The sequence below is a fragment of the Sapajus apella genome, unplaced genomic scaffold (genome assembly GCF_009761245.1).
Source record: "Sapajus apella isolate SASKATOON/1434 unplaced genomic scaffold, GSC_monkey_1.0 scaffold206, whole genome shotgun sequence".
NCBI lineage: Eukaryota > Metazoa > Chordata > Mammalia > Primates > Cebidae > Sapajus > Sapajus apella.
The window spans coordinates 135,701-155,756 of NW_022437146.1; the positions used below are offsets into that span (position 1 = coordinate 135,701).

The following is a 20,056-nucleotide window of genomic DNA, read 5'->3' on the forward strand; positions in this document are numbered from 1 at the left end:
GTTGTTTAACTTCTGTCTTAGAAGAGAAACAGAAAAGTGATGCTGAAGAAGATGGTGGCACTGTCAGTCAAGAGGAGGAAGACAGAAAACCTAAAGCAGAGGTAAAGGAAAGGGGTCATACATTTTTTTTTCCAAGTTGAAAGTACATTTATGTAAAGGGAATATTTTAATAGGGTAGTGTACAGTGGCTTATGACAGTAAAAATTCTATAAAAGCCAATTTTTTCAAAGTGGGATTCTGTGTGATACAGGTCAGTGTTTTGTTTGACAATTTTAAGCCACATCTGAATCTCAAAAGTATCCTTTTAGCTGAAAATGATTTTCTGGAATAAGCAGAAGGTTGTAGGGAGAAAATAAAATGCTTGCTAGGAAGGGAACGTTAGGTCATTAAAAATCTATCTACTTCTCCTCACTGTACCTAAAAAGTATTCCTTGTACAAATCACTGTGTTCTAAACTTCTTGTCCCTGTTGTCCATAGATTTGTTCATTTGTTCATTTACCTTACATTTGTGAGTGCCCATTTTGTGCTAGGCATTGTCAGTGAATAAGACAGACAATACCCTGCCTTTAGGGAGCTTAAATTCTGCTTGTGGGAAACAGGCAACAAGCAGTAAACATTGTAAGGAAGTAAACAACACAGCATATTAGGAAGTGATAAACTATGAAAAATTAAGGCAGGAAAAGCTATTAAAAATGCTAGAGGTAGGGCGGATCACCGTGTTAAAACCTTACTGGAAAGATGACATTGGACCAAAGACTTGAAAGAGATAGAGAACTTTTCCATGGGGATGTCAGTGGGAAGAGCATTCCAGGCAGAGAGAACAGCCAGTATTGAGCCTTAAAGTGGTTGTCTGTAAGGCCATTACGGCCAGTGGGCTGAGAGACAGAGTGGAGAAAAGAAGGGTGGAGAAGGCTCCAGAGTAAACTTGTGTGGACTTGGCTTTCCTTCCTAGTGAAGTGGGCAGCTATCACAGGCTTTTGGGCACAGGTGTCACAGGATGATGACTGTGTCTGCTATGTTTCCTATATATCAGGGAGACCAGTTAGGAGGTTCCTGTAATCATGTAGGAAAGATACAGCGGCCCCACAAAGGGTGACAGGAGAGGAGCAGAGGGTATGAGAACTAGTTGGGGTTCTGGCTTGGTTTTGTGGTAGATTGGACATGCAGAGTATGAGAGAAAGGAAACAGTCATTGTCTGTACCATTGCCTACTAATGTCCCTTTCTCAGCACCTTTGTGTTTGAATCTGGTCTCTCCTGGAAAGCTCTCCTCAGGTACTTGAAGCTACAACAACTCTGTCTTCCTATTACTAAAGGTCAATGTTATCTGTATCTTTTGTATATTTTCAATGGATATGTTCTTTCTTAACTAGAATGCAGTTCTTGAGGGTAGAGACCATGTCTCCCCCAAACTTCCTCACATGTTAAAAAGTTGCTGACACATTTAAATAAAGGGAATATTTTCATAGGGTAATTTATAATCTTAGCAACTTGTGATAGAGTACAAAGAGCAGCAGCCTTGGAGTCAGTCTACTTGGATAGTCTTCCATCTTCATGAATCCTTGGTTTCTTATCCTCAGAATGGGGATAGTGTGCCCATAGGCCAGTAGATTGTTGGGGATTAAGCAAGATTAAGAAATCGCAGTGTCTGATCCTTTTTTAAGAAAATATTTATGGATTCGATTGAGAAAATGTATGTTTATAGAAAACAATAAAGACTAAACTGAATTAGACATAATTCCACCACCTCTGAGACAACCATTCTTCTTGGTGCATTTTTCTTCTAATCATTTTCCTCATTTTTTCCTCAAATAAGTTATCCTCAGCCTGGCCGACCTTGAAAATAAGGTGAACTTTTATTATTTTTTAAATGTGCTAATTATACTGAATTTCTTTTTTTCTTTTTTTTTTTTTTTCCAATCAATAGGAAGATGAAATTTTGAACAGATCACCGAGAAACAGAAAGCCACGAAGAGAGTGAAACAATCTTAAGAGCTTGATCTGTGATTTCCTCTCCCTCCCCCCCTGCAAAAGTAGTCCTAGGAGAGGACCTGGCACACCTTAGGTTGAAACTCAGAAAACTTCAAGACGTTACTATCAGCAGGTTCCAGTTGAACAGTAGTCTGTGTAACTTTAAACATCTAGCAGTAAATACTTGCAGTTGTGATATAAAGGACCCTGTTTCTGTAGAAAAGAAAACATTTAACATAATGGTTGTGAAATGTAACATGAAGTAACTAACTTTTTTTTTTTGTAACATCTTTGTTTTTTAAAATAGAATGATAGAACTTTGCCAATCTTTAAGATCTTGGCTTAATTTAATGTATTGATCTGTTTGTGCAACATAATACCACCATTTAAAAATGTTAGGGGGATGAGTTACAGTTTTTATAATAGATCTTTTTTTTAAGTTTGGTATCGTAAAACATTCACATCTCTGTCCCTCAAAATTGATAATCACGTTTAAAGTGCAGTCATTTGTAGCTATAATCTTGTTTTATTTGCTTCAATTACTCAGTTCCTCCTAAGGAAATTGAGGAGAGGGACTGGATGGAAGCCCAAATTTATATGAAAGTTGCATTTAAGTTGTATTAAAAATAGATATACAAAAAGGAAAAAAAATTGTTCACTTGATGTTGGTTAGACCAGAAAGTGCGTGTGTTCTGTAGCTCAATTCCCAGACAGCTTTGCAGGTAGTGGAGGAGGTGGCTTCATGTGGCATATTTGGGCATTCATACTCCACTTGGGAGCGTCAGGCTGTGGCCTTAAGGCATGCTAGCAGAGCATGGCACATGAGCTCCGGAGTAGATATGTTCATCACTTCTTCCACTGTGTTGACACTGTTTTCCTTACCTATTTCCTCAAATCCCCAGCTTTCTCCTCTGCTATGCATTTTCTTCACAGTGCAGCTTGCAGTCTGTTCCTGAAAATGATTATAAGCCCTGCATAATGTTAAGCTTTATTGTGATTACATGTATTTTTCTTCTTCTTTCTTTTAAGCAGACCCATACCTTTCCAGGGTCAAAGTACAGAATAGAATACAATCTTTGATTTTTATCCATTTCTTTTACTCTGTGTAAAGACTTTAGAAGTCTAATTCAGAGGCAAGCCAATACAGAATTGACTGCAGTTGAACAGACTAGAAGTATTTGTGGGAGGAGTGACATGAAGCATGAGTTACCTGATTTTTTGTAGCTGCTAAATATTTTAAGCCTTCATTTGCAATTCATGTAACAGTTGTGTCATAAATTACACAATAAAGCAGTCCTGTTCAAATTTTTTTTTAATGTGGCTTGTAGAATTTTTTTAAAAAGTGATCTTAGGTTTGTTTTTTCATGCAGAATGAAGATGGGTGCTATCAGAGCCTCTCCCACACCACTATAATGTAATAATGTTATTATTACTCTACACTGAAACATATTCAGAATTAGATGTTATTTTAGCTTTAGTTCTTTAGAGGCTTTCAAATGTACCGATGATACTGTTCCTTGCACTGAATATATAAACACTCCACAGTGTTTATATTGGGAAGATATTGGGGAGGAAATATATTTGTAAAAAAGGAAGGCTGTATCTATTTTTTTTTTTTTTTTTTTTTCTTTTTAAACTGGTTCACTTAAATTCTTTTGAGGATGGGTTCACTTAAATTCATTTTTCTTGCTGTTCAGTGCTTTTTCCTTTTCATCTGTAGTTCAGTGGTCACAGTGACCTTAGCTACATAGCAGACTTTCCCAAATGTATTGATAACAAATAAACAGTTGTTACTTAGCAAGACCTGAAAATATGTCTGCAGGTTTCTCCTTGAAGCAAATGGGTGGGATCATTGTATTTCCAGAAGTCTGCCTCCTTCACCCTCCATTGATGGTCTGTGTCATGCCTCACTTTCTTCTAGCTGAGCTTTAAATCATTAGAGTTTAAATTGTTAGATCGTTCATTGCCTTTTCAGGGTTATTTAGTAAAGTTTGTTCAAAACAAAAACACCTTTTCTTGGTTCTTTTTTCAGTTTTTGTTGAAGGTCCAGCATCCTGATTAAATGTCTGACACATTAATGAATGAACAGCAGCAGTTTTCAACTCTTAAAAAGGCACTTATATTATGATTTTACATGCTGGTTACCTGTTCCATTGTTGTAAAATGCCCACTCTCCATCAGATGTATTCCTCCATTTTCTTATCCACAAAGTACTCACTTTTTTTCAATTTGTCACATTACTAAATGGTGTTACATTAAAGCCCTGTGTTAAGTGTCTGCTTTTGACTGAACTTCTGATCATAGTAACCTTCAGTGTGTGTGTTTTACTGTGTTCAGTTAGTGGGTTGATCTTCCTTTAATTGGCCACTATGTCAGAGTTCACTAATATACAGAAATAATTATGCATGATGAAATAATGACTTTATCTCACCACATGAGTTTGATGCAGTCTTTTATATTTAGCTCTTGCCTCCTCTTCCTACCCACTTGACTGTGGTGCACTAGTTTCTGTTGTATAATAATGTGGACAGCAGCTCAGAAAAGGAGGAAATTCTACTGGTAATTTGTAGATAATATTTAAGACTTACGGGAACCATTAAACTTTGAAATTTTTATTAGAAAATTCTTTGTTCAGAATCAGACTCCATATTTTACATATACTTAAATATTTCAGGGATATTTTTGAAAGTTATGCCCAGTTTTTTTAATGTGCTATTAAACTTTTAGATTACATACTAAAGAAAAGTATGTATGCAGATTGTAGTGCTCCTAGTTCCTATTTTTTTCTATTAAAAAAATAGTTTAGTTCTGGTGTAAAATTTATATGTTTGAATGCTTAAAAAAAAAAAAAAAAGGACTGCATTATGGCACTTTTGCCTTGGTGGCCCACTTTCTCCATTTAAAACATTAGAATTTGTATTTTTCTGCCGAGTTTGTATAAAAACATATTTGACTGTTTGTTGTTTTCTCTTGATTTTAAAATAAAACCTCATGAGCCCTAGTAAAAAGCTAGAGTAATGAATGTTTGAGCTACTGATTGTGTATCTCAATGTGCAGCCTCCTGCCACCTTCTGTTTAACCTTTTAGCAATTAGAGTGCCAATATCTAGAGTTCCTGATATCATTTGGCATCACATGCACAGCATCTAGTTTTAGTACTAACACTGTTTCATTGCTCCAGTCCTTCTACTTGTACCCTTTGCCTACTGGTTTTAATAATGGGGCATAATTGTCCTTGGTTTGGTTTTGTTGAGTGACTCAGTTTTACGTAAAGGACTGTTTTTTGGTCGGGGGCAGTGGCTCACAGCTGTAATCCCAGCACTTTGGGAGGCCGAGGTGGGCAGATCATGTGAAGGCAGGAGTTCGAGACCAGCCTGACCAACATGAAGAAACCCCATCTCTACTAAAAATACAAAATTAGCTAGGCGTGGTGGCGAATTCCTGTAGTCCCAGCTCCTCAGGAGGCTGAGGCAGGAGAATCGCTTGAAGGTGGAGGTTGCAGTGGACCGAAATCGTTCCATTGCACTCCAACCTGGGCAACAGAGCACCACTCCGTCTCAAAAAAAAAAGTTTTGACTGAAGCGTCATCCTTTCCATTTCCAGTTCCCATTAATGATTTTATTCACATCTTCTGGATTTTTTTTAAGTAGTGAGTAATACTGCCCTTTTTGTTGTTGGTCTCCCTCTCGCCCAGGCTGCAGTGGCGCGATCTCAGCTCACTGCAACCTCCGCCTCCTGGGTTTTCAGGCGATTCTTATGCCTCAGCCTCCCGAGTAGCTGGAATTACAAGCGCACGCCACCACGCCCGGCCAATTTTTTTGTATTTTTAGTAGAGACGGGGTTTCACCATTTTGGTCAGGCTGGTCTCGAACTCCTGACCTCGTGATCCGCCCGCCTCGGCCTCCCAAAGTGCTGGGATTATAGGCGTGAGCCAACGCGCCCGGCCAATGCTGCACTTTTGAAACTTTATCGGGCTTTTATAAATAGGTGGAAACTACCAGTGATTCGGGATGGTGCAAGAGGAAACTACCAGTCCACTCGACGATTCTGACGAATTATGGGGCTGGATAAGGAATGAGGTCAAAGTAAAACGGCTGACGTTAAAATAGCTTCTTCGAGTTTATCAAAGCCAAATTTTTTTTGTGCCCCCCCCACCCCTCAATTTTTTTTAATGATCTGTATACTACCAAGCGGGCGACGGGGACTGGCCAGCTGCGCCGCACCCCGTCTGCCCGATTCCTCTTTCCTCTGGGAAGCCGGAAGGGGACTTCAACCGGCAAAGTGCAGGAAACCAATAGCCGCATCTTGGACGGGATCCTGTCAGTCATGCTTAGCTCCGTCCCCAGGACTGAGGCCCGCCTAGAGGCTTCCCTCCGCCCTTCGCTTGAGAGTTCCTTTTAAATACCGCTCTGGAGCCCGAGCGCGCCTCTTGCGTGCTCGTCCCCACGCCCTCGGGCGGCCGGTTCTTCCTTCTCTGGTTGGTCGGAGCCCCTGCTCATCAGCTATGGCGCACAAGGTCTCTTACTGAGGCCCCGCCTTCTTCCGAGGGCCCAGAAAACAATTTTAAGATGGCGGTGGCGGCGGCGGCACGGAAAACAATGGGGCTGGGGCGGTGGGGACAGGCCGCGGCTTGAAGTGGGCAGCAAGCCCCGCCTGGGGGTCGGGCCGAGCGGGGCAGGAGGAAAATCCGCCGCCGCGCGCTATCTAGCTCCACTGCCCTCGGGGACATGGCGCGGCCGTGAGGCGGACAGGGGTAACCGCGGGGAGCGAAGCCCGCAGTGCCAGCCTGCTGCCCCGGGCCCGGCCCGTGCAGCCCGCGGCCCATGGTGCTGCCCACCTGCCCCATGGCGGAGTTCGCGCTGCCGCGGCACAGCGCGGTCATGGAGCGCCTCCGCCGGCGCATCGAGCTGTGCCGGCGCCACCACAGCACCTGCGAGGCCCGCTACGAAGCCGTGTCTCCCGAGCGCCTGGAGCTGGAGCGCCAGCACACCTTCGCCCTGCACCAGCGCTGCATCCAGGCCAAGGCCAAGCGCGCCGGCAAGCACCGGCAGCAGCCCGCCGCCCCCGCCCCGCCGCCCGCCGCCCCTGCCCCGGCGCCCGCCGCCGCGGCTCAGCGCCTTGACGCCGCCGACGGCCCCGAGCACGGCCGCCCGGCCGCGGTGAGTAGGGCGCGGGAAGGCGCTTGTCGTGGCGGCAGTCCCCGCTCCCAAAAACGCTTCGTCTGACGCGGATCGGGCCGCTGCTAGACTTCCCCGCGACTCCTGGATCTGACTGGAGGGAGGGTAACATGGCAGGGAGCTGAGAGGTTGTCATCTTCGGGAAGTGGCACGGTGGCGTTACTTTGGGAAAACAGCACCGTGAGGGCCTTGTAGGAGGCCTGACCTGGGAAGGCTGGCGAAGGCTACCCGGAGGGTTTTTCTCCCAGACTTGATTCCTTGATATTGAGATCTTTATTCGAAATAGACTAGCATTAGAGTTGCCTGTGATGGAGGAGTTCCTGCACTGTAGGCCTGGCCTCATTTATTCTGCAATTTATTGGCTCCTTGTTCTTCACTAGATCCTGTGCTGTAAGCAGGGTCAGAGCTTTCATATGGAAATAAGTCGGCCTTCATTTGACCAACTCAGACTCCTTTGGAAAATCAAGAAATCTTTGGAAAACTTAGTAAAATGTTATTAGTTGCAAATAAGTATTCCTTGTTTAGGTAGCTTGAAATTTCTGAACTTGAGATTCCTGCAATATTGTTGACAATTTTAGTTTTAATTTATGAGGCCTGTTTAAAATCTCTGATGATGTTAGATTGTTGGTAAATTATGCCCTTTGGGCTCTCAGTAAATTTTCCTGAAATTTGTTGGTTAGAGGTTTTTCTCCCTGAAACAGATTTACAAAAGAGAGACAAAATGTTTCAGTGGTTTTCTTGGGGATTTTAGGTTAAAACAAATGTTAAAATCTAATTTGTTACGTGTATGTAAAAATGTATACCTTTATTGTCTCTCACCTGGACTATTGCAGTGCTCCTCCCTAACTAACCCGTCTTTAGACATTTAGTTTCTTTCTCCCTTCCTCTGGAAATGCTGGAAATCCTTCTGTTGCTTGAAGGGATGCATTCAGAGTCTTTGGTTTGGCTCTTGGGACCAGTCTGACCTAACCTATCTTTTAATGTCCCTCACAGATCGTCTGCTCTGGTTGAATTATTTTTCTCCTTATCTCCCACACTAGCCTGGATTCCTGGGCCAGAAGAAAAAAAAAGCACTCAGATTTCATTGCTAATTGTATCAACTGGTCAAGCCTTCTGATCTTCACTTTTCTCATTTGTAAATTAGGGGTATGTTGAGCTTACTATCTCCCAGTGTTCTCCCCCCTCACCTTCCACATTGCCCAGGCTGGCGTGCAGAGACACAGTCATGTCTCACTGCAGCCTCAACCTCCTGGGCTCTAGACTCTTCGATTCTCCTGCCTCAGCCTCCTGAGTAGCTGGGCCCACAGTTGCACACCACAACTGGCTAAATTTTAAAAAAAAAATTTTTTTCTGTTAAAGACGGGGGTCTCTAAAGTCCCTCTGCGCCCAGCTGGAAGTACTTGGGAATAGTTGGTGGTCATTACATATGAAGTAAATAATGAAAGCTCATAAAAATCAGTTTTATACACAAATGGTTGCCTTTAACACTCCCTAAAAAGTATATTAGTGGGGGCCGGGCACAGTGGCTCACACCTGTAATCCCAGCACTTTGGGAGGTAGAGGCCGGCAGATAACCTAAGGTCAGGAGTTGGAGACCAGCCTGGCCAACATGGTGAAACCCTGTCTCTACTAAAAATACAAAAATTAGCTGGGCATGTGGTGTGCGCCTGTGGTCCCAGCTACACGGAAGGCTGAGGCAGGAGAGTCGCTTGAACCTGGGAGATGAAGGTTACAGTGAGCCGACGTCACACCACTGCACTCCAGCCTAGGCAAGGGAGGGAGACTGTCTCCCCCCCCAAAAAAAGAAAAAAGGCATATTAGTAGTAATTCAATTTTTGTTTAAAGTTATTCCAAGAGTTTAGACCCTATATGATTTTTTTAGTCTTGAATCAGTGAAGGAAACTGGACATGCTCTTTGAAGAGAAATTAAATCTCAGTATTTTAGAACTTGAATCTAACTTATCAGTCATTCCTTTTGGTGTCAGAACCTAATTAGATGTGCCATGTTGAGTTGATGTCTTTTTATCACATTAAACCTTGACCCCATGGATTTCTTGAGTTTAAACTCTGTAGTGGATGTGCTCTTCTGTGTCTCTGCTAGCAAGAGGGATGCATTCCACTTGGACTCCAAGTGTTTCTAGCTGAGTTCTTTGGCCTTGGATTGGGGTCATAGGAACAGAAGATAAGTATCATTAAGAAAACAGTGGCTCCTTCAATTCAGAGTGGGGAGAGTCCTTGAGTATGTAGGATTTTGGCTTGGAGAAAACAGCTTTGCACAAAGAGATGGAAAGAAGTTACCTCTTAGTCATTGTTATTTTTGACAACTCCATGTATTTGATCTCATTAATATTTCTTACATAAGGAATATTACTCTTATTTTTTACCAAGTGAACTGTATACTGCTTGGCACTCATTTCAAAGTTATTTCACCAGCAACCCATTTGTATGACTGAGAAGGGATCAGATTTACTGCTAGAGTTTATTTCTCTTCAGGTTATTGTTTTCTTAGGATATCCCACCACAGCAAAGTCTTAGCCACTATCTGCTTAGTCTGTCAGAGGTGAATCAGAAACACTGTCTCAGGCTTTTTCTCTATTCTAGTTTTCAAGGAATGAGCCTATTAGGTTTTCATTTCTTTTCCTTTCTCATTGAAACAGGGTCTGGTTCTATCACCCTCCGGTTGTAGTGCAGTGGTGCGATCGTAGGACACTTAATCCTTGAACTCCTGGGCTCCGGGGGTCCTTCCACCTCAGCCTCCTGAGTGTTTGGGACTACAGATGTGAGTCACCTTGTCTGGCTGGAAGTTGCTTTTTCTACTTTGTTTTAGGTGTGTGAAGTTTCTCTCTGTGTGTGTGTGTGTGTGTGTGTCTCTCTCTCTCTTTTTTGGGGGGGGTGGGGAGTGGAGGGAGATCTGTGTGCCTTTATCAGCGGAGCGTCTACTTCAGGGGGATTAAGCGGCCGGAGTGAGTGGCGCCGATGCCTGGCCGGCAGTGCTTCACGGGCCTGTAGATGATGGAGAACTCGCCCAGGTAGTGGCCCATATTCTCTGACTTTATCTCCACCTGGTTGAAGGTCTTGCCGTTGTAGATGCCTACTATGCTGCCCACCATCTTGGGCAGGACGATCATGTCCCGCAAGGGCGTTCACCACTTCCGGCTTCTCCATGGGCGGTGCCCGCTTCTTGGCCTTGCGCAGGCGCTTCAGCAACGAGTGCTGCTTCCGCCGCAGGCCTTGGTTCAGCCGCCACGCTGGCGCTCACTGTACAGTTGCATCAGCTGCTCATAGGACGTGTCCAGCAGCTGGTCCAGGTCCACGTTGCGTTAGGTGAACTTGCGGAAGGTCCACTTCTTCTGCTCTACCTCTGCCATCTTGCCGGATCCTCGGAAAAAGCTCTCTCACTTTTTTAACCTTTTATTTGTAAGTAATTTCAAACTTAGAGAAAAGCTCTTAAGTTTGGTACAAAGAACATCTGGATACCCACTACCTGGATTTACCTGTTGTCACTATTGTGCCCCATTTGCCTTATCATTTGCACATTTTCTCTCTCCCACTGTCTGCCTCTTTCTGTGTCTCTCAAACGTTTATTCTCTGAAACACCTGAGAGTATGGTGCACACCTCAAAGCTCTCTGTTCCCAAACACCCCATGTGTACCTTTTAAGAGTTAAGAAACCCAGTCGCGGTGGCTCACACCTGTAATCCCAGCACTTTGGGTGGCTGAAACAGGCGGATCACAGGTCAGGAGTTGACCAGCCTGACCAACATGGTGAAACCCCGTCTCTGCTAAAAATACAAAAATTAGCCGTGCGTGGTGGCAGGCGCGTGTAGTCCCAGCTACACGGGAGGCTGAGGCAGGAGAATCGCCTCAGCCAAGTAGGTAGTGGAGGTTGCAGCGAGCCGAAATCATGCCATTGTCCCCCCAGCCTGGGCGACAGATCGAGACTACATCTCAAAAAAAAAAAAAGTTAAGAAAGCTGTTAATTTTGTAGACCAAACTCATGTAAGAATTACGAAATAACAAATTATTTACAGGAAGTAGATATTTCTGAATATAAAACAGATACTGTACTATAATCATGTGGAGTAGTTTTTTTTTTTTTTAAAGATGATCTTTAGGATCTTTTTTAGGATTTAGGATCTCATTTCTTCCGGTAATGCCAGAGACCTTGTCTAGCTCCCTCTTTTTTGTCTTCAGTATCTACCTTCCCAACTGAGTCTTTCCCTTCAGCTTGATATTATGAACAAATATTCTCCATACTGACAAGTCCTGTGTTTTCTCACTCTCAAAATAGTATTCCATATTCTTCCTTCCCTTTGCCCTTTCTACTTGAACATATACTCTTTGAGCCTATGGTAATACAATAAAGGACACCAAGGATGGACTTGCCAAATTCATTGGCTTTTTTTTTTTTTTTTTTGGAGACGGGGTCTCATTCTGTTACCTAGGCTAGAGTGCAGTGGCACTGTTATGGCTCTCTATAGCCTCGACCTCCAGGCTCAAGTGATCCTCCCACCACAGCCTCCTGAGCAGCTGGGACTACAGGTTTGCACCACCACACCCTGGGTAATTTTTTTTTTTTTTTTAGTAGAGATGAGGTTTTACCATGTTGCCCAGGCTAGTCTCGAACTCCTGAGTTCAAGTGATCTGACCACCTCTGCCTCCCAAAGTGCTTGAATTACAGGCATGAGCTGACATACCCAGCCTCATTGGCATGTTAGACATTATTCCTCGTGATTTCTTCCTTTTCTTAGCTTCTCCTCCCTTCTGATTTTCTTTTTAGCTTTCTGACTTTTTTTTCTCAGTCTCCTTTCTATTTTTTCTTATTAATTCATGCAGCAAATATTTGAATGCCTGCTGTAGGCAGAGTACAATCAGCCCTCTGTATCTGCAGGTTCTACATGTGCGGATTCAACAAATTGTAGATATAAAATATTTTTTAGAAAAAAAAACAGTAAAAAAGAACTCTACAACAATTAACACAAATTTTAAAATGCAGCTGGTCGTGGTGGCTCATGCCTGTAATCTCAGAAGTTTGGGAGGCTGCGGTGAGATAATAGCTTGCTTGAGCCCAGTAGTTTTAGGCCAGCCTGAGCAATATAACAAGACACCATCTCTAAAACAGAATAGAATAGATAAAATTAAAATGTAGTTGGGTATGGTGGCTCACACCTGTAATCCCAGCACTTGGGGAGGCCAAAGCTGATGGATTTCTTGAGCCCAGGAGTTCAAGACCAGCCTGAGCAGCAGAGTGAGATGTCATCTCTGTAAAGGCGAAGTAACATGCACCTGCATTCTCAGTTACTCAGGAGACTGTGGTAGGAGGATCGCCTGGGACTGGGAGGTCAAGGCTGCAGCAAGCTATGATTATACCACCACATTTTAGCCCGAGTGACATCAAGATCCTACCTCGAAAATAAATAGCTGGGTGCGGTGGCTTACCCCTGTAATTCCATCACTTTGGGAGGCTGAGGTGGGAAGATCACAAGGTCAGGAGTTTGCCACTAGCCTAACCAACATGGTGAAACCCTGTCTCTACTAAAAATACAAAAGTTAGCCATGCGTGGTGGTGTGCACCTATGGTCCCAGCTACTCAGGAGGCTGAGGCAGGAGGAGTGCTTAGATCAGGGAGGCTGAAGTTGCAGTGAGACAGGATCGCACCACTGCACTCCAGCGTGGGTAACAGAGCAAGACTCCATCTCAAAGTAAATAAATAATAAATAAATAAACTAAAAAAAAATGACATTTATATAGCATTTCTATTATGCGAAGTATTGTAAGTAATCTAGAGGAGGTTTAAAGTATACAGGAGGATGTGTATGTTATTCGCAAATATTAGGCCATTTTATATAAGGGACTTGAGCATCCTTGGATTTTCATATCCTGGTGGGGCTGGGCGAGGGTCTTGGAACTAATTCCCCGTGGATACCAAGGGAACTACTATATACAGCAATGAATAGGACAAATTAAAATTCTGCTCTTGTGGAGAAAGAAGAGATCAAGAATTTTAAGTTAATTTTGTTATAAGAGCCAAACAAAAATTTTAAAAGAGTAATAATACTAAATGACAGTAGTAGCTTAAGATGTCTTGATTTGGGCTTTATGATTGGGAGGCTGTCAGTCAGCTGAAACTCTTGGAAAAGAACATTCCAGTTAGAACTACTCGTGTCTGAGGCAGGAACCTTCTGAGCTGGCACGAAGAACACAAAGCAGGCCAGTGTGTCTGGAGCAGCATGCACGCAGGACCAGATCAAGTGCAGTGGGAAGCAGTAGCAGGGTAGGGAGCAGAAACATGATATGATCCAACTTAGGTTTTTAAAGATTGTTCTGGTGCTAGGTGGAGGATTCCTGAGGTTAGTATCGACAAGAGTGGATGCATTTAAAGTTTTTGTAGCTCTGTAGATGCCAGGGGTGGGGCTTGGAGGTAGCAGTGGAGCTGGAAAAGAGGAGATGGGTTTTGGACAGTTCCTGAGGGCACAGGTGACAGGACTGGGTTGCTGGACTAGATGGCTTTGTTTTAGGGGCAAGAGAGAGGGGAGTATTTAAGGAAAAGTCCTAGTTTTTTGGCTTGAGAAACTTTCTTTGCACTTTAAAAATATTAGTGTTTCCTGGGCAACTATATTCCTGACCACTTTCACTTTTTTCCCTGGATTATTGATACTTTGATATTTTCATTTATCATCTGTAATAAGATTCTCCAAATCCCCAGTCCAGATCTGTCTTCCAGATTTCAAATCCAGATTTCCAGCTGTCTACTGGACATTTTCATCTTTCCAGGATATATTTCCCACATATCCAAAATGGACTTTCCCTTTTTCCTACCAAATCGTGTGTTCCTTCTAAATATTTTCCCTAACCCACTCATCCAAAGTAAAAACCAGGGAATTTTCCACTTCTATTCCTCAATTCCCAGCATTCACTTGGTGGTTCTTTCTACCACCATTAAACTCCCAGTGGAGCCAGGAATCATGGTAGATGCTGAACCTATATCACGGAGCCTAAATGAGAGCAAATGATACATAGGTCATTGCAAAACCAAGTTAAGGGCTAAAGCCTGGGAGAATACTGAAGAAGGAGGATGCCTTTTTGGTCAAGTTTGGAAGGCTTTAAAGAATTGACTCTTGCCTGGGTGTGGTGGCTCACACCTGTAATCCCAACACTGTGGGAAGCTGAGGCAGGCGGATCACTTGAGGTCAGGAGTTTGAGACCAGCCTGTCCAAAATGGTGAAACCTTGTCTCTACTAAAGATACAAAAATTAGCCGGGAGTAGTGGCATACGCCTATAATCCCAGTTACTCAGGAGGCTGAGGCAGAAGAATCGCTTGAACCCAGGAGATGGAGGTTGTGACAGAGTGAGACTCCATCTGAAAAAAAAAGAATATTTTCCCCACCATGCTCAGTGGCTTACACCTGTAATCGCAGCATTTTGGGAGGCTGTGGCAGACAGATCATTTGAGGTCAGGAGTTCGAGACCAGCCTGGCTAACATGGTGAAATCTGTCGCTGCTTGAAAAATACAAAAAAAACAACAGCAACAACAACAAAAATTAGCTGGGTATGATGGCACATGCCTCTAATCCGAACTGCTTGAGAGGCTGAAGCAAGAGAATCACTTGAACCCAGGAGGCGGAGGTTGCAGTGACCCGAAATTGTGCCGCTGTACTCCAGGCTGGGTGACAGAGCACGACTCTGTCTCAGAAAGAACATTTCAAATCTTTAATATGTGGCTATGCATGAAGACTTGAGCTCTTATCAAGGGGCATTTAATAGGATTTGATTCCTTTAGGACACTAAGCAAAAGCACTAAATTGTGATAGTACATAGTTCTTTGAATTTGGGGCTTAAAATCTAGAGGCTGGAAGGTAAGTCAGGTCAGAAAAAGCCTTATATTTGAGACTGAGTGTTTGGACAAAATAATTTTGAAATACTGTTAACACCCTAACACTTTTTTTTTTTTTTTTTTTTTTTCTTTTTTTTGAGACGGAGTTTCGCTCTTGTTACCCAGGCTTGAGTGCAATGGCGCGATCTCGGCTCACCGCAACCTCCGCCTCCCGGGTTCAGGCAATTCTCCTGCCCCAGCCTCCTGACTCGCTGGGATTACAGGCACGCGCGCCACCATGCCCAGCTAATTTTTTTGTATTTTTTAGTAGAGACGGGGTTTCACCATGTTGACCAGGATGGTCTCGATCTCTTGACCTCGTGATCCACCCGCCTCGGCCTCCCACAGTGCTGGGATTACAGGCTTGAGCCACCGCGCCCGGCCACTTTTTTTTTTTTTTTTGAAGACAGAGTCTTACTGTGTCACCCATGCTGGAGTTCAGTAGTACTATCTCGGCTTACTGTAACTTCCGCCTCCCGGGTTCAAGCGATTCTCCTGCCTCAGCCTCTTGAGTAGCTGGGATTACAGGCGCCTGTCCACCACAATGCCTGACTAATTTTTGTACTTTTAGTAGAGGCGGGGTTTCACCATGTTTGTGAGGCTAGTCTCGAAATCCTGACCTCAGGTGATCCGCCTGCCCTGGCCTCCCAAAGTTCTGGGATTACAGGCGTGAGCCACTGCCCCCAGCCCCCCTCACACATTTTTTTTTTTTTTTTTTTGGACGGAGTTTCGCTCTCCTTACCCAGGCTGGAGTGCAATGGCCCGATCTCGGCTCACCGCAACCTCTGCCTCCTGGGTTCAGGCAATTCTCCTGCCTCAGCCTCCTGAGTAGCTGGGATTACAGGCATGCTAATGTTTTGTATTTTTAGTAGAGACGGGGTTTCACCGTGTTGACCAGGATGGTCTCGATCTCTTGACCTCATGATCCACCCGCCTCGGCCTCCCAAAGTGCTGGGATTACAGGCTTGAGCCACCGCGCCCGGCCCCCCTCACACATTTTTAAGTTGACACCTAGCACTTTTCATCTTAAGGTTTTAAGCTTATAAAAAACTATAATGCATTTTTTTGGTTAATCAATTGTAAACTAAGTTACCATAATTCAGTTTATTAAATGAAATACATGAAATAATACATTTAGGTAACACAGCCTTATAAATGCTACATATATTTAATTTGAATCAACTATTTTAAAAGGAGGAAGGAGCAAAAAGTGCTTATAATTAAAGGGATATAACTTCCAGAGAATTATAAATATTAACATTTAAAAATAAAATCACAGCAGTTTTTAAAATGTAGCCAGTGGAATCTATTTTAGCCATATGCTATCTTTCATCAACTGTTTAAAGAATGCTTTAGCAGAAATTTTAAGTTCCTTTTTCTCCTAGAACTTGCATTCTTTTTACACTTAGCCCCCATAATATGTTTTATTTTAACATAATTCATGTGTGGAAGTCTTTCTATTGATCATTCTAGCACATTTTCTGCAACAAAACTAGGAATAAAAATTAAAATATTTTTTTCTTTTTGAGATGGAGTCTTGCTAGCCCAGTCTGGATGGAGTTCAGTGCCATGATCTCAGCTCACTACAACCTCCGCCCCATGGGTTTAAGCAATTATCCTGCTTCAGCCTCCGGAGTAGTTGGAATTACAAGCACACACCACCACACCCAGCTAATTTTTGTATTTTTAGTAGAGTCAGAGTTTCACCATGTTGGCCAGGCTGGTCTTGAACTCCTGACCTGAGGTAATCCACCATGCCCAGCTGCTTCTGCTCTTTTTAAAGTTGATTCATACAAAATAATATATGTAGCATTTATAAGATTGAGTTACATCTATTTCTTCTTTCAATAAGTTGAATTGTAGTAATTTAGAGTAATTTAGTTAAAAAAAAAACACATGTATTATAAATTTTTATAAGTAATTATTAAGCAAAAAGTTCAAGTTTTTAAGAAATGCCTTTCTTAATGAGATAGACCGGGCTCCCTCCCTCTCCTTGATTTATTCATGTCACCATGGAGGAATATCACTTGTTGCCAAAGTAGGAATTCAGTTCTTGTTTTTTGTTTTTGTAAATTTAAGCCCCAGAAATTCTTGCTGACATAAATAAACTATAAAGGAAAGGAATAATGGCTGGGCGCGGTGGCTCACACCTGTAATGCCAGCACTTTGAGAGGCTGAGGTAGGTGGATTACTTCAGGTCGGGAGTTTGAGACCAGCCTGGCCAACCTGGTGAAACCCCGTCTCTACTAAAAATACAAATTATTAGCCGGGCATGGTGGTGTGTGACTGTAATCCCAGCTACTCAGGAGACCGAATCACTTGAACCCAGGAGGCAGAGGTTGAAGTGTGTCGAGATAGTGCCATTGCACTCCAGCCTGGGCAACAGAGGAAAACTCCATCTCAAAAGAAAGCAGGGGAAGGGAAATAAGTTTAGTTATAGCAGAGTTTTTCTCTTTCTTTCCTTCTTCCTCTTTCTTGCTTTCTTATTCTCTTTCCTTTTTTTTGCGATGGAGTTTCATTCTTATTGCTCAGACTAGAGTGCATTGGAGCGATCTCAGCTCACTGCAACCTCCGCCTCTCAGGTTCAAGCGATTCTCCTGCCTCAGCCTCTGTAGTAGCTGGGTTTACAGGCATGCACCACCACACCCTGCTAATTTTGTGTTTTTATTAGAGACCTGACCATGTTGGTCAGGCTGGTCTCGAACTCCTGACCTTAGGTGATCCGCCCACCTTAGCCTCCCAGAGTGCTGGGATTACAGGTGTGAGTCATTGTGCCTGGTCAGCAATGTTATTCAATATTTTGAAACGGGAGTTGTGTGCCAAAAAAAATCACATTTATCATCAAAAATTAATTTACTTATCACTTGACAACTTGGTTAGGTAGTCTTTCAATTTCATTGAAAACTAAGAATTAGAAACCATTCGACTTGCAAAAGGATTTATCTAGTCATTAGTCTTCACATTCAGTAAGAAATACTAACAAAAAGTCTTTTGCAAGTCTTATAAATTAGTTATCGATTATGCCTGTTATTCTTTCATTTAGAGGTACCTTGTTTCTTTCTTTGTTGTTTCCTATCCCCACCCTCACCCCGGAGACAGAGTCTCAGGCTGAATTTATTTTTTATTTTTTGTAAAGATGAAGTCTTGCTCTGTATCCCAGGCTGGAGTGCAGTGGCTATCTATGGGTGCTGTCATGGTGCACTACAGCCTTGAACTCCTGGGCTTATCTCCCTAGGAGCTGGGTCTACAGACGTGTGCCAATGCAACTGGCTTTCACACTTTTAATTAGTGTGTTTTTGCTGTTCTCTGTTAGACTATGAGCAACTTAAGAGCAAGACCAAGAGTCTGGCATTATACCTGCTGTGTTTGGCAGTCATCAAGCATCTGTTGAACGTGTGTTAATGGTATTATAGAAGGAACTCTGAAGTGAGAGTCAGAAGCTGTATGGCTTTGGGCTAGGACCAGTTCGGAAGTGGAGTTGGTAGAGGTAAGGCAGTGGGCCCTGATTTGCATACCCTTGTTTAGGGCATCATTGATCACACTAGGACGGAGCAACCTAAATGTCCATTACAGATGAATGGATAAAGAAAATGTGGCATATCCATACAATACAATATTATTCAGCCTTAAAAAGGAAGGAAATATTGTCATATGCTACAACATGATCTTTGAGGACATTATGCTAAGTGAAATAAGACAGTCACAGGCCAGGCACAGTGGCTCATGCCTATAATCCCACCACTTTGGGAGGCCAAGGTGGGTGGATCACGAGGTCAAGAGATCGAGACCATCCTGGTCAACATGGTGAAACCCTGTCTCTACTAAAAATACAAAAATTAGCGGGGCATGGTGGTGCGTGCCTGTAGTCCCAGCTACTTGGGAGGTTCAGGCAGGAGAATTGCTTGAACCCAGGAGGCGGAGGTTGTGGTAAGCCGAGATCACGCCATTGCACTCCAGCCTGGGTAACAAGAGCAAAACTGTCTCCAAAAAAAAAAAAAAAAAAACAAAACAGTCACAGAAGGATAAATATTGTATTGCTCTACTTATTTGAGATGTCTAAAATAATCAAACTCATAGAAACAGAAAATAGAACGGTAGTTGTCATGGGCTGGGGAAAGAGAGAGGGGAGTTGTTCATGGATATAATTAGATGAGTAAGTTCTAGTTACGCAACAGTGTGCATTTAGTTAACACCATCGTATACTTTGTTTTTTTGTTTTTTTTCATTTATTTTATTTTTTTAGTTTTTTGAGACGGAGTCTCACCCTGTCGCCCAGACTGGAGTACAATGGCACCATCTTGGCTCACTGCAGCCTCTGCCTTCAGGCTCAAGTGATTCTTGTGCCTCAGCCTTCTGAGAAGCTGGGACTACAGGTGCCCACCACCATACCTGGGTAATTTTTATATTTTTAAGTGGAGACAGGGTTTTGCCTTGTTGGCCAGGTAGGTCTCAAGCTCCTGGCCTCAAGTGATCTGCCTACCTCAGTCTCTCAAAGTGCTGGGATTACAAGCACGAGCCACTGTACCCAGTCGACTATTGTATACTTTAAAAAAGATGGTAAATTTTGTGTTCTGTGCTTCAGACCACAGTTTTTGAAAAATTAGACAGAAACTGATTTTATAAACCACATGTCCTAAAAATGTTCTAACAACATTATGAGAGTTGTTTAATAAAGTCATATCAATAAAATTAGAGAGACTAGAGTCATTTGAAAGTCAAAAAAAATGCGTCTGATTATCTGCCTAAATATGAAACAAGGAACCATTTTTGTGTGCATATATTTTTATTGCTGTATATTTCTTTATTGCAGTATAGTTAAGAATAAAGCCTGTTAATCTAAACAAAACAACACAGTAGGCCTTGTGTCTCAAGGAAAGAGGGCGCTGCTAATGAGCAGAAAGAAGATAGTACCATATTTGTGTGCAATAGGGATGAAGTTAATTATGGGGTAGGAGTCCAAAAACCTGAATGCAGTGACAATTTTGACCTAAAGTAATTGTATGAGTTTAGGCCTACTTATTCTCTCTGCTCCAATT

At 42.9% G+C, this 20,056-nt stretch overlaps 2 protein-coding genes and 1 pseudogene across 9 annotated transcripts in view; 2 read left to right on the forward strand and 1 right to left on the reverse strand.

Moving 5' to 3' along the window:
• CANX (calnexin) overlaps nt 1-4,247 on the forward strand; it is a 56,768-nt gene extending 52,521 nt beyond the window's left edge. For all 8 annotated transcript variants that reach the window (XM_032270220.1, XM_032270224.1, XM_032270226.1 and 5 more), the window contains 2 exons: nt 22-101; nt 1,927-4,247. In XM_032270220.1, the coding sequence (XP_032126111.1) occupies nt 22-101; nt 1,927-1,980 (134 nt within the window). In that variant the 3' untranslated portion in view covers nt 1,981-4,247. The remainder of the gene's footprint in view (nt 1-21; nt 102-1,926) is intronic.
• Nucleotides 4,248-6,144: 1,897 nt separating this feature from the next.
• The window catches only part of MAML1 (mastermind like transcriptional coactivator 1), a 44,856-nt gene continuing 30,944 nt past the window's right edge, over nt 6,145-20,056 (forward strand). Inside the window, exon 1 of the mRNA XM_032270213.1 lies at nt 6,145-7,128. Within this exon, the coding sequence (XP_032126104.1) occupies nt 6,793-7,128 (336 nt within the window). The 5' untranslated portion in view covers nt 6,145-6,792. The remainder of the gene's footprint in view (nt 7,129-20,056) is intronic.
• Nucleotides 10,069-10,514, reverse strand: LOC116544119 (annotated as a pseudogene).